Raw genomic sequence first — 16,809 nt, forward strand, 5'->3', positions numbered from 1 at the left:
GCCGTTATTTCTGAAAATTTAATTGCTGAACCAGTCGTGGCTGGAGTCATTATCCCCTTTGCAGTTCCTGCTTTTTCATCATCAGCCAGTCATTAGCTGGGAGGGAAATGACCCTTCCACTTCACAAAGGTTTCCTTTTTTCCCCAGTGGTAGTCGCAGTCGATCAGATGTGGGAGAGGGTTGGGGAGAACCCAGGCCGGCCCACTTACTCCAGGTTCTGGCCCAGGGATCTTAATTAGCAGCTACTTGTGGGGCTCTTGCCCCATCACCACTATATGTTAGCCTTTTCCCTGGGCCACTTCCTCATAGGGTTGCCAGATAGTTTAACAAAAAATACCAAACACCCTCCCCCCCCCCCCGCCAAAAAAAAAAAACATGGAGAAAAAAATTCAGTTGAGGGGAAAAAAAGGAGGAGACCAAAGTTGTTGAGGAAAGAAAAAAAAAAAAGGACCCCGACAGTGGTTATTAAGCAATAAAATAAAATAAAAAAATATAAAACAGCATGACCCCTTTAAGAAGAGGCTTTTTGCCAGCGGCCATCTTGTTTTTCTGCTCCAGCCACAAGACAGCTCCCTTGCGGAACCGGGTAAGCAGGTGATAGGAGGTTCCGGGGGCTGGGCCTGGTTGCTGAATGTGTGTAGGGTTGCCAGGTGTCCGGTATTTTTGCCTCCTGGCAGGGGAAAATAAAATCAGAAAATACCGGATATTTTAGGTGTCCCATATTTTCTGAATTTTTTTACCGGACAGGAGGTGAAAATACTGAACTGTCCGGGTCAATACCGGATACCTGGCAACCCTAGAAACTTTCTCAACCATTCCCACAGTACCTTCACCCTCAGGCCTGGGGAGGGATCTCTTCTGTTTGCCTCTTGCAGTATGTCTGGCTCTGTTTCTGGCTCTGTCTCTCTCTTTCTCCCTGTGTTTCCTCCTCACTTGCAATCTATCCCCTCTTTCACTTTTTCACCTCCTGTCTCAGGGGAAGCATTTTTATAAGGGACCAGCAGGCTCCCATTGGCTGCGGGTGATCCCATGGTCTGCTGCATGCCAGCCCAAATGAGCTCCAGGTTCCTGCCTGACTTAATTGCTGGGACAGCAGACTCCAGCAGTCTATTCTGCGAACAAAAACTGGTTCACCCAACTTCCCATATATCTGCCCTGTATCAAGCTCCTGCAGTCTATGATCTTTGAACTGTCACACTGCAGACACCACTCCTGTAGCTTCCATTGGTTGGTAATGGGGAACCGTGGCCACTAGAAGCTGTGGGCTCAGTGCCTGTAGATGGGGGGCAGCACATGGCACCATGGAGCCATTGCTGTACATGCCAGCTGCTTTCAGGAGTGATGCAGGGCCAGAGCAAGAGTAAGCGTGCCTTAACTCCACTGCTCCATCACCCGGAAGCCCTCTCAGTTAAACTGTGTCCAGCGAGAGCCTGCTTCCTGAACCCCTATCCCAGACCTGAACCCTCTCCTGCCCCCAACCTCCTGCCCCAGACGTGAGTCCCCCTTGCACCCAAACTCCTTTCCAGAGCTTGCACCCTGAAACCCCTCCTGGACCCCAATCCTCCACGTTGGGCTAAGCCCAAAACCCCTCCCACACACCAAACCCTTTGGCCCAAGACTGGAGTCTGCACCCCAACCTTCTACCCCAGCCTGGTGAAAATGATTGAGGATGGGGGAGGAAGGGAGATGGAGTGAGCAGGATAAGACCTTGGAGAAGGGGTGGAGCAGGGGCAGGGCCTCCGAGAAGGGGCGGGAAAGGAGGTAGGGGAAGGGTATTTGGGTTTGAGGTAGATCTCACATTGTTCTTAAATTGAAAAATTGTCCTTGTGGTTAAAAAGGTTGGAGACCACTGTCCTAGGTAATAATGGCATGTCCTAGCCTCAGTATCCTTAATCCTTGTGTTTCAAACATATTCATACCAGAATCCAAGCTGTTGTTTAAATGACATTCTGTTATCCTGAATAAGAACCTCACAGAGAGTCTCTTTACCTCTAAGCAGATTAGCTGTATATAAATGTTGTTGTTGAAATTAACTGGCATACTGAATACTGCACCGTCCAGTTTACATAGAAAATCCTCTTGGTTGACTGTAATTGTGTGCTTACAGATGGTTTCCTTGTAGGCTCTTAAAGTCATTATTTAGAATGGCTAAACAGAATTGGATTTTTGATCGGAGAGAAGCTAACCCCTTTTAAGTGTTGCTAGCTTATTGTATTAGAGAACTGATGCTTTGGATGTATTCAAATCAAAAGGCATATTTTTTCCCTTAAATTTTTGTTTACACTAGGATTTTACAGACTACTAATTCTCAATGAGAGCTGTTCACACTGATGGAAGCTGTAGTGTAGGAAAGACTCATGTTTCTGTACTGTGCTCTGAAGGAGGTGTGATAAATTGGGGTAAAGAAATGTCTCGAGTCCAGATCTATCCTAGGGGAGAAAGTCAACATGAGATATGCAGCCCCAACTATGAGAATAGTGTAGCTGGAGTCGATGTACCTTACATCAAATTTCTGTAGCATCCCCATTGTGGGAGGTCAACTGGAGAAACTCTCCATTGCAGGAGGTTGATGAGAGAGTTTCTCCCATTGACTTCCCTTACTCCTCGCAACCCGGCAAAGTACCAGGGTTGACAGGCGTTATCAGCATCAATTTAAAGGGTCCTTATTAAACCTGTTGAATCAAACCCCAGGAGATAGCTCTCCAGAGCGTTAATCTTGGGATAAGTGGGGACAAGCCCTGAGCCTTGTCTGCATTACAACTTCAACTGCCTATTGAGAATATGGGGTCTGAAAATCTTGATATAGACCCAGCTAGATAAATGAATGGGGCAGAGAGGTCAAAACAAAATCTCTCCTGGCACTTCTTAACACATTGTGATTCATTTTTTCTTTACAATTCTCCATAATGTGCATCAACATTTGTTTAGGCAGATATTCATCTGATCTGTCTATTTAACCTACATGGCCTGCAATATAATATCTGAATAGCTTCTAAATACCTAACCTGGAACTAGAAATAACATGAATAATCTCTTCCTTCCTCCCCCAACTCTCCCATTCCAAGACTGCCAAAGAAATAGGGATGTTTATTTACTTGCTCTGGGTGCATGTGTGAAAGAGAGAGAAACTCCAGTCATCTGAAGAAATGGATTGTGCCCACAAAAGCTCATGATATGATCTACATGTTTTGTTAATCTATAAAGTGCTACCAGACCATTTGTTGTTTTTTAAGTTTATCCTGTACAGACTCTGGGTACGTCTAGACTACATGCCTCTGTCGCCAGAGGCACGTAGATTAGGCTACCAGACATAGGAAAATGAAGCGGCGATTTAAATAATCGCCGCTTCATTTAAATTTACATGGCTGCCGCGCTGAGCCGACAAACAGCTGATCAGCTGTTTGTCGGCTCAGCGCGATAGTCTGGATGCGCGGGTGGCGACATCAAAGGTATTTGTCGACCACCCAGGTATACCTCATCCCAGGTATACCTGGGTGGTCGACAAATACCTTTGATGTCGCCACCCGCGCGTCCAGACTATCGCGCTGAGCCGACAAACAGCTGATCAGCTGTTTGTCGGCTCAGCGCGGCAGCCATGTAAATTTAAATGAAGCGGCGATTATTTAAATCGCCGCTTCATTTTCCTATGTCTGGTAGCCTAATCTACGTGCCTCTGGCGACAGAGGCATGTAGTCTAGATGTACCCTAACTCTGCTACCCCCTGAAGATTCAAAACTGAAGAAATCAGTTTTGCATATATGTTGTGGATGGAGAGGTGATAGAAGCAATCTCTCTGAAGTAGCTAAGGCCAGTCTCACGAATGGCTCTGAATACCAGAAGATAAACCATATACTAGACTTTATTTAGTGACCAGTTTACTTAGTTTAGCTCCAAGCAGGATGCATCTTATTTATATTATTTTGTTGGAATTACATAAAGGTGAGGAGAGTCAGGGAAAATTGCTTTTGTTTAAAAAGATCCTGTATCTCACCTTTCTTTATCCCTTCCCCCCCCGCCCCCAAAATCAACCTATGGAATGATCTTCAGTGCAGTCATTTAAAATGTTCTTCTCTTGTATACATTTTGCTGCTCTGTATTTTTATAAAAAAAGTAGATAAAATCAAACTACTGTGTTTTGCAGTCATACTAACTCAGGATCACTCTTTTACCTCTAACTCGGATTGATTAATCACACGCTGTTGTATTTAAAAAAATTAATATGTAACATTTTATAAAGTTAAAACAGTGTCTCAAAATAAGAGATTCATAGATTCTGAAGTCACAAGTGACCATTGTGATCATTTGAGCCATCAAATAAAATTCCAGTTTGAACTAGAGTGTATCTGTTAGAAAATCATAAATGTGTTAACAAAAATTGGGTTTATACTGGAAGTATTCCAAATCTTGTTACAAAATACTATAGTAAACGCTGGTACTACTGAGACTTTGAAGACTCATCAAAAGGCCACTGAAGTTCAGTGGGAGTTTGACATCAATTTAGATTTGGGTGAGGTGCTACATAGTCAAATGTGCCATTATATGTTTGGTAGTACTTCATAGGCAGCCTTGGGCTTTAGAATCTCTTTCTCTCAAGATGATTGTTGGTTAGGAGATTGACTTATCCCATACGCTTTTAAAAAACTGTTATGAGGTTCTTAGCTTCCTGCAGGCATCTTAGTTTAATTTAACATTTTATATGAGCTCAGCCAAAAGAAAATGTTATCCCTTCTCTTTCTGCCAACAATGTGAGAAAATGACTTGTGGTCTATCTGAATTTGCAGACATTAGTGATGTAGTTTGACTTATTAACCCTATAGCATCTTTGTTGGCGGGCGGGTGCAAAATATTGTGTCAGAGCTCAGTGGCTGGTTCCAGTGGTTTGTCAGCATGTTCTTGTCATGGAAAATGATGAGCCAGTGGGATAACATTTAAATACTGCAGATGTTTAATGATAGGTTTCAGCAAACTTACAAACTCCCCAGCTATGCAGCACAAGATTAGAGCCAGACATCATTGGGAGTTAGTTATGTCTATTACCTAGTATATTTCAAAGAAATATTTTAGCAATTGCCAATGATAGCTACATTTTGCAGTGTATGAGGTAATTCTTAAAATGGTTCAAATTTGTTAAAATTCATAGGAATGACATTTATATATATGTGTATGTAAATGTGTGTATGTTTACATTTGTTGCTTAAAAGGGGGCAGCAGTGTGTTTCTTAACATACATATACAGTGAGGGAGACATTTACACACTTACATGGCCAAAGCATTATTGCTGATTTAATACTGTATTTCATCCCATACAGGTTGCACCTTTTTTTATGAGGTGATTATAGTCAGAGGAAAAAAACTTTTGGATTTTCTCTTTCAGAATCGCAATGAAATAAAAAATGGAGCGATCCTTCGATTAACAACCTCTCCAGTAAGTTACCATTCTGTTTGCTCTCCTTAAACTTTTTCAGTCTCCCATAATAATGGTTTGGTCAAGGGGATTACTATGATATTTTTTATTATAGGGAATTTAGTAGCTTGTGGAAAGGACTGATTATTGGTGGTTCTCTGTGTTTTGGGGTTGGTGACTTGTCAAAATGGTGCAAAATATTGCCAAATGATCTCCTGTATCCTGCAAAGGATTGTGGTATTTGGAGTGTTTACATTAATTTGTTATTGCTCGCTGTGGGGCTTGTGGATTAGGACTGGTGCTGCTGGGTACTTCTGTCTATCCTCTCTTCAACCCACTTGCATAGCTCACTCATCCCAAAGGTGACACAGCCTCCTGAGTCTGTTAAGATAGCATGAATGCCTCCCTCCAAGAAACTGTTTCTGCTTCAGAGTTCAGAGTTGGAAGGGAAGATGGAGGACAGGCTGGGACAAGCTCTACTATATTTGGGGCTGGGATGACAGAAGGGAGGGAGAGTGAACTACTTATTTCCTCCTCAGGTTCCCAGTGACTCCGAGATTTTACTTTTTTTTTTTTAAACCCCACCTCTTCTCAGCTGGAACTCACAAGATGTCCCATCATGACTCATTTATGGGCTCTTGGCTGTACTACTACATCCCGGAAGGTTGTTTATCCACAGCATGGGTATCAGCAATATAACTTTCCATCCTTCTCACTAATGCACATATTGCTAAGATAGCTTACTTGAGTTTGTCTAGTCATGGTAGCCATAGCAGATTCATGGCAGTGTTCTGGAAATTTCAGTCCCCAGGCGAAGCAACACCTTTTTAAACAATCTCACCTCTATTCTGGCAAGATCAGAGATGAGAAAAGGTGCTGCCCATTCAGTCCTTGGCTTCTGATGAGGCTGCAATAAATAAATAAATAAATAAAAGCAAGTTACAGAGGAAGCTTTGTGATGTGAACACCTGTATACTAGGATCTGGACTGAGACCATTAATTCATTTAACCTAGCCCCTGAGCCGCTCAGAAATTTCAGGTCTGGGAAATCTAGCCTGGATTCTCATCCGTAGTAAAGAAATATTTTTTATTCACATCCACCCCCACCCAATAGAATTTTTGTAGTCACCAGATATGGGGCATACAAATAGCAAAGTTGCAGATATGTTGGAATAGATATAGGGAATGGAAGAGCTCAGTAAGGATACCTATAGGTATCTGGAATGTTTGAACAGGCAAATTGAACTTTTTTTTGTTCCATGAGAGCATAATTTCTCAGAAGGTGACCTGTCCAGGCAGCAATAAAAAGGGGAAGGCAATAGGTGCTCTGTCACCTGCCTTATTTTTACATGCTCAGTTCCAGAGTATCACAGTCCGAAAGCTTAACAGCAGTTTAAGAACAAGGCCCTGTCAGAGCCTGGATTACTTCCAAGCAGTATTATGGGCTGCAATCCAAAATAGCCTAACACCTTGGAAACTACCTGGCCCCTAACCCACTTTCCTGGGATACCTTGGGAAGAGGTGAGATGGGGACTCCCTCAACACTTCCCATTAGAAAACATGTAAACTATTTGTTCCGATAGCACAATGATAATAGGTCAATATATATCAGTGTAGAGATATTCTAAATAGGTTTTGGGTTGCATCACCTTTTATCATCAACTAGTTGGTATCCCTCAACCATCCCTGAAGGGATAAAGGCTCATTCCACTAAAGGTAGGGAAAGCCTACATCAGCTGCATCTCTGAGAGAAGTACTCCGAAATATGTAGGGTAGCTACTTGGAGCTCTTTGCATACCTTCATGAGCCCTTTTACCATCGTACAGTCTCAACTGTGGATACAGCTCTGGGGACAACCTTGCTATAGTCTGGTATCCCTTCTGTTTCCCTGCACCTGCCCTCTGTTTGACTACTCCTTGTTAATTTCTCATGTCTGGAATACATATCACAAACATCACTCAAAGAAAAAATGGAGCTTACTCATCTGTAACTGGAAGTTCTTTGCGATGTGTGGTCTTTATCTGTATTCTAGTATCCTCCCTCTGTCTCTTCTGCTGTGGAATGGGTATTCTGCAGTAAAAATGGGAAACGAGAGGTGTTGTCAGCACCGCCTGTTATGTCCTCATTTGGGATCATGAGGAGAGCTATGACCTGTGTGCAGGCTAAGAGTCTGGGCACTGCTTGAAGGAAATTCTGGACTTGTGCGTAGGGTGCTCTTACGTATACACTTGTGGAATACAGATACGGACCACACATCTCAAAGAACCACCACTTATAAGTGAGCGAGCTCCATTTCTGTGGGCAAATGCCCACCTTTTCACACTTTCAGGTGTGAGTTTCTAGCTTTTATTCCAGAGAGCCAGAAACATTTGAAAGTAGGAAAATGTGGGTTCCCCCCCAAATTAAATCTGAACCTCTTAAGTGTGAATACAGTGGTTTCCCTTTTAATTATCACAAATTTAGATTGCTTGTTCTTTTTTAGACTTTGGCTTCTTTTCTCTACATCTTTAAAGCCTCATTTTTGCAGTAATTACTGGTGCATTGATAAATCCATTATAAACCATCTCCTCCAGAGATTTATGACTTGCCTATTTGAAATTTCACTTTGTTGGACTTCTGCGAATGTGAATTGTTAGACCTGTTGGGAATTTGACCTGCTTCTTTGTTTCTTAGATCTGTTTTGTGAAGTTCATGTCTCATGTGATTCTCTGAGGACTATTTTTCCTCTAAACAATGATTCCTCTCACAGCCTCTTTAAAACACTCATATACTGTCTCCTAGGTTACTTGAGTATATATTGAATTTCTCTCATCTTGTCTTGGCTGTCATTTTTCTATCTTTCCTATTTATCTTTACTCTCTTATTATCTTCCTCAATATCTTTTGGTATGCACTATATAGAATTATTGCCATTTCCATGGCCCATTTCTCTCCTGTGCCCAGTTACAGAAGATAAGTTCACAGAAATGTTTCTTGTACAGCATTTATCTTTTTATAGAGATTTATATAAGAATGAAACATCAGTTTGTCTGGGATTGTCCATTCTGTGATTTTTCTGTTCTACTGATGGGGTGTATAGATGGATGAGTGAGTTATAACCATTATATAGTTTTAGAAAGATATCTATATTAGTCTGTTTCAGCAAAAAAAACAAGGAGTCCTGTAGCACTTTAAAGACTAACACACTTATTAGGGCATAAGCTTTTGTGGGCTGTAGCTCACTTCATCAGATGCATGAAGTGAAAGTTTCAGATGACAGAGATATATATGTACATGCAGAGATGGCAGTGTTACATCTGTGCTATTGAGGCTAATTCAATCAGGGTGGATGTGGCTCACTTCCAACAGTGTTAAGAAGGTGAGAATACTTAAAGGGGAAAATTTACTTAGTGTAATGAGAGCCTTTCCCAGTCCCTATTCTGACCCATTTTGAGTTATTGTATAGTGTGAAAATATTCCCAAAGGACAGTTGTTTGTCCTCCCATGAATAAAACAGAATAGTTGCTACTGTTTGTGAGCATTCATGTGTATATTTTATGTATCAGACCCTGCAAATTCTTATTCTAATGACTGCCCTTTACTAGAGGGAGATAAAATATTAGCAGCAGACAAATTTTAAGTGCATTGGTTAATGAATTATATTATTGGCAACATTGGACATCTGTGTATAGTTCAAAATTATTCAATTGATGGCTTAGGGTTGATTGTGAACTATACCGTAATTATTGATTTTGTATTATTAGGTCTTGATAATATGCTACTTGTGATGTGGGATTAGCCATCTTTTTGTCACATGGGGTTGTTTTTTGGCTCCCTGACTAAGTGACCTACAAACAACTGTTTTCAGGTACATAAAAGGTTGTTACAAGGAGGAGGGAGAAAAATATTCTCCTTAACCTGTTACGATAGGACAAAAAGCTATGGACTTAAATTGCAGCAAGAGAGGTTTAGGTTTGACATTAGGAAAAACTTCTTAACTGTCAGGGTGGTTAAGAACTGGAATAAATTGCCTAGAGAGGTTGTCATTGGCGATTATGAAGAGAAGGTTAGACAAACATCTGTCAGGGATGATCTAGATGGTGTTTGGTCCTGACATGAGTGTAGGGGCTTGACATGATGACCTCGCGAGGTCCCTTCCAGTCCTGTGATTCTATAGCTTTCAGGATGACTGCATTAACATTTCCTGCAGGTTACATGTTTGCACAAGTATCTGTGTGAAAATACATGTGCCCACAAGTACTTACAATAATTATCCTTTTCTGTGAACATTTCAGCAAATGCAGACCCCATTTTTTCCCATGAATGTCCTCAAAAATCATGTGATGTGATCGGTGACCCCCAGAACCTGACCTGTAACTTTTGATGCTTTGATGCTATGCAACTTTGGCTCTGAGCTCTGATGTGGGTAGCTAGTCATATGTCTACACTGGAAAGGTTTGGCAGCAAAAGTGCTGTCAACATGCAAAAGTTGCCAAAACTTAAAATTTGTCAAACCTGATTTTCTACACCCACCGCCAACATTTCATGGCCATGTTGTTAGCTTGCCTGTCAACAGAAAGAGCAAATCAATATGGGTAAGCATTTCACAGTGCCTGACGACATTTTCAGGTGCTAACCACTGTGGGAGTGCTTTTTCATGAAAATGGTAGTGAGGCAGGCCTTTTCTTCTCCCCAATCCTGGATTCCTGGACCACATTATGCTCTCTAGGGATCTACACTTCAGGAGTACATCTAAGCTACATGGCTTCGTCTATGGAGCCATGTAGATTTGTTTTTTTGGCAAAGGCAAATGAAGCCACGATTTAAATGATTACGGCTTCATTTAAATTTACATGGCTGCCATGCTAAGCCGACAAACAGCTGATTAGCTGTTTGTCGGCTCAGCGCGCTAGTCTGGATGCTCCCCTGCCGACATCAAAGCCCTTTGTCGGCAGCCCCGGAAAACCTCATCCCACGAGGCATAACGGGGCTGCCGACAAAGGGCTTTGATGTCGGCAGGGGAGCGTCCAGACTAGCATGCTGAGCTGACAAACAGCTGATCAGCTGTTTGTCGGCTCAGCGCGACAGCCATGTAAATTTAAATGAAGCGGAGATTATTTGAATCGCAGCTTCATTTGCCTTTGCCTATCTGTCTAATCTACATGGCTCCATCGATGGAGCCATGTAGTTTAGACACACCCCAGGGCAGAAAAGAAAATATACCTTTCAGCCACACAATACCCACAATCTCAGCCCTGTTACGAGCCATAGGGCAAGAGCCCAGGGCTCAAAAGGGGAGCAGTCTGCTACTTCCCAAGCCACCTCCTCTAAGCACTTCTCATGGGGTGATTGAGGGCCTGGTATCTTGCAATATCAGCTGCCATTCGCACACCTGTCACACTCCTCAGAAGTCACCTGGTCCTATTTCCCAGCCACTGTCTCACCTCTAACAGGTAGGTCCTAGGGATTGTTTTGAAAAGTTATGCTATTCAATTCATGTCTCTTCCCGACTACAAACTTCCTTCCCTGTTCCCCTTTGGGGACCCTTTTAATGAGAAGCTACTTAATAAGGAAATATATCTTTTGTTATACTATTGAACCAGTCCTGCTGCAACTCAGGAACAAGAGGGTTTACTCCTATTATTTCATGATCCTCAAAATGAAGGGAGGTTGACTTCCCATTCTACATCTAAGGGCATTAGAGATACACAGGAAGGTGCAGATGCTCACACTAGCAGCCACAGATTTCCAACACTTTACCTTTGGCCAGGACCATTATCAGTACAGACTGCTCCACCCAGGTTATTCACCACTCCACCCTCGATGCAGAACACACACTCACCATCTTGGGACAGAGGCCTTCCTAATAAGCTGTGGGATTTACCTACACAACCTCAAGGATCGGGGCAAATAGCCTTCTGCAGAAGTGAGACTGTCTGGATTCAGCATTTTTGCATCCTCTGCTCCAGACTAAGGTGCTTCCCCTTCCCTAAGTTTATGTTAGTGTTTGAAATGTTTAAAAATATAAAGTGAGAAGTATTCTTCTCTGCCAGAAGAATGGGTACTTAGGCAGTATACAGGGGTGGGTTTCTATTTAGCGGTGATTTGTAGGATAAATCTGGAAGTTCCTAACTTCCAAAGGTTTCTATGCAAATTCCCAAATTGGATTTAGATCATTTCTTTTTTTATTTTAAAGCTGTGGGGCAACTCATGGGAGAGACACGGGGAGCGGGGGGCACTAGCTAATGAGAGGGGCATGTGACCTCCCCACATGCCTCCTCCTTCTTGCCCTGTCCCCGGCCCAGGCCCCCTCTCCCCTCATCCTCCCTTCCTTTCACCGCTGCGGTTCCCAGGAGAGCTCTTTGGTTCAGGTTCTTCAGGGAACCGCAGTGGAGAAAGGAGCAGAATGGGGGGCTCGTTGAAGACCCTGTGCCAGCAGTACCTCCAGCGCAGGTGCACCTCCCTTCTCCTCCCTTGCATCTCCTACAGAGCCCAGGCAGGTGTGTGAAAGGGCTGGAGGTGCTGCTGGCGTGGGACCACCTAGTGGCCTGACAATCTGCCCCTTTCTGCCATGGTTCCCTGCTGAATATGCTCTGCCTCAGGATGTCTCTGGAGGAGCACATGGATCTTCTTGCACCTCCCATGCATCACTGTCTCTGTGGGCTGCAGTTGAGACAGCACAGCCTATCCTGGCTCTCCTTTGAACAAGTCAGACAGGACCAGACAGATTATTTTAGCCTTTTTGAAGGCCTTTTGAAGTACTCCAGCTTTGACAGCGTGCATTTTACAAGCTTCCTGTGCGGCTGCTCCTCCTCCTCTTCCAAACTGGAGAGCTTTTAATACAACCCTTACGTTAGTGGAACAGCTGTGTTCTGGCTAATTCGCCTCATCATGTTTCTCAGTCAGGAAGGGTTTTATTTTTTATTCTTACCTGGATGGTCTTTTAATAAGAGCAGACACGTGGCAGCAGCTCGATTGTTCTTAATGAGCGATGCTCTCCACTGTCCATCCACTGATGAATTATAAATCATTAAACGAGCACCCTGCTAACCACTCAGTGTGCCTCATCTGGGTGTCATTTTAATGCATTGTTCAGCAAGCCTCTGCGCTCTGTAAGAGAACATATGAGCACTATGGCAACAAGAACCAGGAGACTTTTGAGGGCTACGTGTTCAGTGCAGCAATATTTTCATCCATGTGGCACGTAATGCCAACAGCCAACTAGAGGGGTTAGGAGTGTATGTGGGTGGGGGAAGTATTGTGACTAATGTGGAAGTTAGGATATCTAGGGGCTGTTCTTTTTTCTGGCATAGGCTTCCATGGATGGCTTTGAGCAAATCACTTAATCTCCATGTGCTTTTAATTTACTTATCTTTCAAATGGATTAAAATGATCTTTCCCTACTTCCTGAGTTGGGGGAGGTGAGGTAGGGAGGCTTAATTTATTAATGTTTATCAGACTTTTTGAGATCCATGAATAGAAGCTTATGTATAAAATACATGTTGGTTTTTTATTATTTCCAGTCTCTTCTGTTCAGAAATGTTCAGTTATGCATTAAGTCTTGGATAGTCACAGCACCACTGAAAAGCCATTGTCCTTGCATGCATAGAATAATTATTCTATTCTAAAGACATTGTCAGTCAGAACAAATTCAGCTTTCCCTACTTTTTCTTCCTCTGCTTGCCTTCAGCAGAGCTAGTGCAAATATAATGTGAAAGAGAGTGACTGTGCCACATCTTACCACTAATTCAGTTTCCAAATGGTAAGCTGCTTCAGATTCATACTTTAGACAGTGCGCACAAGCGTGTGGTAGGAAATTGAATGTTATAAGCATCTTAGTACAGCATGGGGTGGAGGGGGGCTCTATCAGTAACAGAAAGATTGGATAGCTGTTAGCTCAGGGATGGGCAATAATTTTTAACGGGGGGCCACTCCCAAGATTTTGGACAGTGGTTGAGGGCTGCACTCTTCCACGGTATGAATGGAGAAGGTGTGGGGTCTGGGATGGAGGTTGGGTGCATGGGGTAAGGATTGAGGTGTGGGATGGAGAATGGAGTCTGGGAGGGAGTTTGGCTGAAGGAGGCGGTTGTGATCTAGGGCAGGGGACTGGAGTGCAGGTGTTTGGGATGTGACCTAGGGAAGAAGGGAATTGTGATCTGAGGCAGGAGACTGAGGTGCCAGATCTGGGAGGGGGTATTGGTGCAAGGGGGGGGGGAGAGGGTTTGGGTATATTGATCGGTGGGCAGAGGGTGGGGGTGTCAGAGGCAGGCTTTGGCCAGGATACCTACTAGCCAGCAGCCAAACCAGCCTGCCTGCCTGCAGAGCTAAGGCTTGCAGAACTTAAAACGTTTCCCAGCCTGCCTGCTTGCCTGGCCATGTCCTCGTATGAATAACTGAGCCGAGGCGACGGGGCGGGGCATGGTTCTTCTTGACTGCCTGTTATTCAACAGAGACCGGCCAATAGAATTGTGCTGGGGATGGGGCAGCTCCTGAAGCTTTCCATCCTCCCCTCCAGTTCTGAAACAGAAATGGAGGGCCCAGCAGCCATGTTTCTGTGCGGTCTGTGGGGCAAGCTTGGGAGCCTGCCTGGGGGGCTCCCTTCAAGGTTGCCATTTTTGGAGGGTAAAGGGGCAGCAGCCAGGTGCTCCAGGACGCAGATAGCTTTTCATCCCATTCCCTGGATGCTAAAGGAATAAGGGGAAAGTGCTTGCATTCCAGCCAGGTGTGAGAGGCATGCTTGGAATGCAAGTATTTTCCCTTCACTCCCTTAGTGTCTGGGGAATGGGATGAAAAGCTAGCCGGGTCACAGAGCACATGGCTGCTGTTCCCCCTACCCTTCTGAAACGGCACCCTTGGTAGACTGGATCTGGCCCATGAGCCATATTTTGTCCAGTCCTATGTTAGCTGAAGCTTTTGGGCATTGTATCCAGGCAATTGTTGTTCTGGGAGCATTGACTGAAAATGTGAGATTAATGTATTTGAAAGTATTTGCAAAACAGTTTTACATGGCTCTGAATAGTTTAATTTAAAAAAATCCCTTTAGGTCTTTACTTTTTCTTTTCCTGTCAGATGCCACACATTTCTCATTGGAGAATGAGTTATTTTTAATGTATGTTTGAAATAAGTGAAGAAGAAGATGGATGTGTAATAACATTGGATTGTTTAGGAGGAAATAATTCTTATATTCTTTGGAAATTCAGACATTGTGGGTATAAAACTGAGAAAAGGCAAAATAAATAACGTAGTGAGGACATGGGAGCAGGGAACAGAAATCAGAACCATATTTACTTGGCATAGGATCTGGTTTGTTAAGGGTGATGGAATAGTGCATTGAATGGAGTAAGTGTAGATTTAAAAAACTTGTCAGTGTCCTAATTATAAAGGGATTATATTTATATGCTTTTCTTTTTTTTTTGGCTAGTCTTACTGTTTGGGTCATGGTTCATATTAAGGGTACATAAGCTGTTTGGGGGTAATGGACTGTCTTTTTTGTGTGGGGAGGGAGGGAGGAAGTCTCTCTCTCTCTCTCCCGCCCCCCCCCCTGCACAGTAGGATATTGATCCACAACTGCTATGGAGTGCCACAATGATACAATAATATCCATTCCACTGAGAGAAATGTGGTGCTCCAGTACATCATTAGAAATTTGTAACTAATGTTTTGAGGGGGGTTCTTAATGTGTGTTTTTTTTTTCTCTTTTTGTCTCTGGTGAGGCTCAAAATGCACAACAGCTCCACGAGAGGATCCAATCTTCTAGTATGGATGCCAAGTTAGAAGCACTGAAAGACTTAGCCAGTTACTCACGGGATGTTACGTTTGCCCAGGAATTTATAAATTTAGACGGTATCTCTCTCCTAACGCAGATGGTTGAAAGTGGCACAGAGTAAGTATTTTGCTTAAACTGTAACATTTGTTTCCACCGTTTATGTGTGTGTCTCTTTCTCTCATACACACTGTTTTAGCTTAAAGTATTAGTAAACACGCCTCACTTCCCTAATATACAACATAAGAAAATGAAAAACCAGTAGCTGAACAGTCCTATGTTACTAAAACAATATCTGTGCAATCACATGAAACCCCTATAAAAATTGTTGTTTTCATAAAGGAAAAAAGAAAGCTTAGGAAGTTAGAAGTCACCTCTGTGCCACAAAGCCCAGGAATCAATATGATCTTCATTACCCTGAAATAAAAAGTGCTATTTATTAAACATTTGGTCTCAAGGCTCCTGTTAAATAATGACAGCTGATAACTATTTTTTTTAATTTATAGTTTTTGATATATTGTGAAAAATCCATTTCCTTTTGTTTTCTTTATTTTTTTATGTTTTAAATTTTAATTCCATTTTTGATGGGATTTAATTTTCAATAATTTTTACAATGACTCCCTTATACTTTTTTGGAAAATGTCGTTTTTACCTCGTGAAGTGGCCTCATCCTGTTCCACTGAAGTAACTGAGAGTTTTGTTATTGACTTCAATGGGCATAGGATTGAGGCAATTATTGGAAATTTGTGCAAAATAGACCCTGCACCAGCAGGTACATCTCACTGTTAAGCAGTACTTTAATAGCTGTTGTTTGTAATGGGATTTTGAGATGTTTGGATAAAGATGCTGTATCTGATACTGTGAAGGATTTTTGAGATCACTTCTTGTTATCCAGCTAGTGAGTGGTACAAAGGGCTTGATCCTGCACTCTCACAGCAGTTTTACACTAGCAGAAGGACATGTCCATGCTGGAAATGTATGTGCTCTAAAATAAACTCTAGGCTTATCTATACCCACTAGCTCTACTGGCTTAATTAACATAACTTACCAATTTTTTTTGTTAAATTGGCTAATATTCCTTTAGCTTTTGTTGGTTAGTGACCAAATTACCATGTATACTCCATCATAAGCCAAATATTGTTGGTAAAAAAATCATGTTGTGAAAAGCGGGCGTTGGCTTATGATTGGGCCATTGTGCTTCACATTTTTTTCCAATGGGGTGGTGGGGGTCGGCAAACTTCAGTTCCCAGCCCATCTGGGTAAACTGCTTACACGCTGGGACATTTGTGTACTTGCAGCGTCTGCAGGCACGGAGCCTCTCAGCTCCCAATCACTACCATTTGCTGTTCCAAGTCAATGGAAGTGGCAGGAAGTGGCAGCCAGCATGTCCCTCAGCCTGTGCTGCTTCCCACAGCTCTCACTGGCTGGGAACAGCAAACAGCAGCCAATGGGAGCTCAGGGATGTGCTGAGCGCCACTTCCCACTGCTTCAGTTGACCAGAAACAGCGAATCACAGACTCAGGGAGCCTCCAGATACTTCAAGTAAACAAAATGTCCTGACGTGCTTGCGGCTAACGCTGATGAGCTAGGACAGGAAGTTTGGACACCACTGATAATGGAGTCAGATTATAAACGGGTCATTAACTTTTTAACTTTTTTTTTCT

General features: G+C 42.9%; 1 protein-coding gene across 2 annotated transcripts in view; it reads left to right on the forward strand.

Moving 5' to 3' along the window:
- ELMO1 (engulfment and cell motility 1) overlaps positions 1-16,809 on the forward strand; it is a 449,588-nt gene that overhangs the window by 124,043 nt on the left and 308,736 nt on the right. For both annotated transcript variants that reach the window (XM_075921743.1, XM_075921744.1), the window contains exons 5-6: positions 5,375-5,425; positions 15,096-15,265. In XM_075921743.1, the coding sequence (XP_075777858.1) occupies positions 5,375-5,425; positions 15,096-15,265 (221 nt within the window). The remainder of the gene's footprint in view (positions 1-5,374; positions 5,426-15,095; positions 15,266-16,809) is intronic.

The sequence above is a fragment of the Pelodiscus sinensis genome, chromosome 2, assembly GCF_049634645.1.
Source record: "Pelodiscus sinensis isolate JC-2024 chromosome 2, ASM4963464v1, whole genome shotgun sequence".
In the NCBI taxonomy this organism is placed as follows: Eukaryota; Metazoa; Chordata; order Testudines; family Trionychidae; genus Pelodiscus; species Pelodiscus sinensis.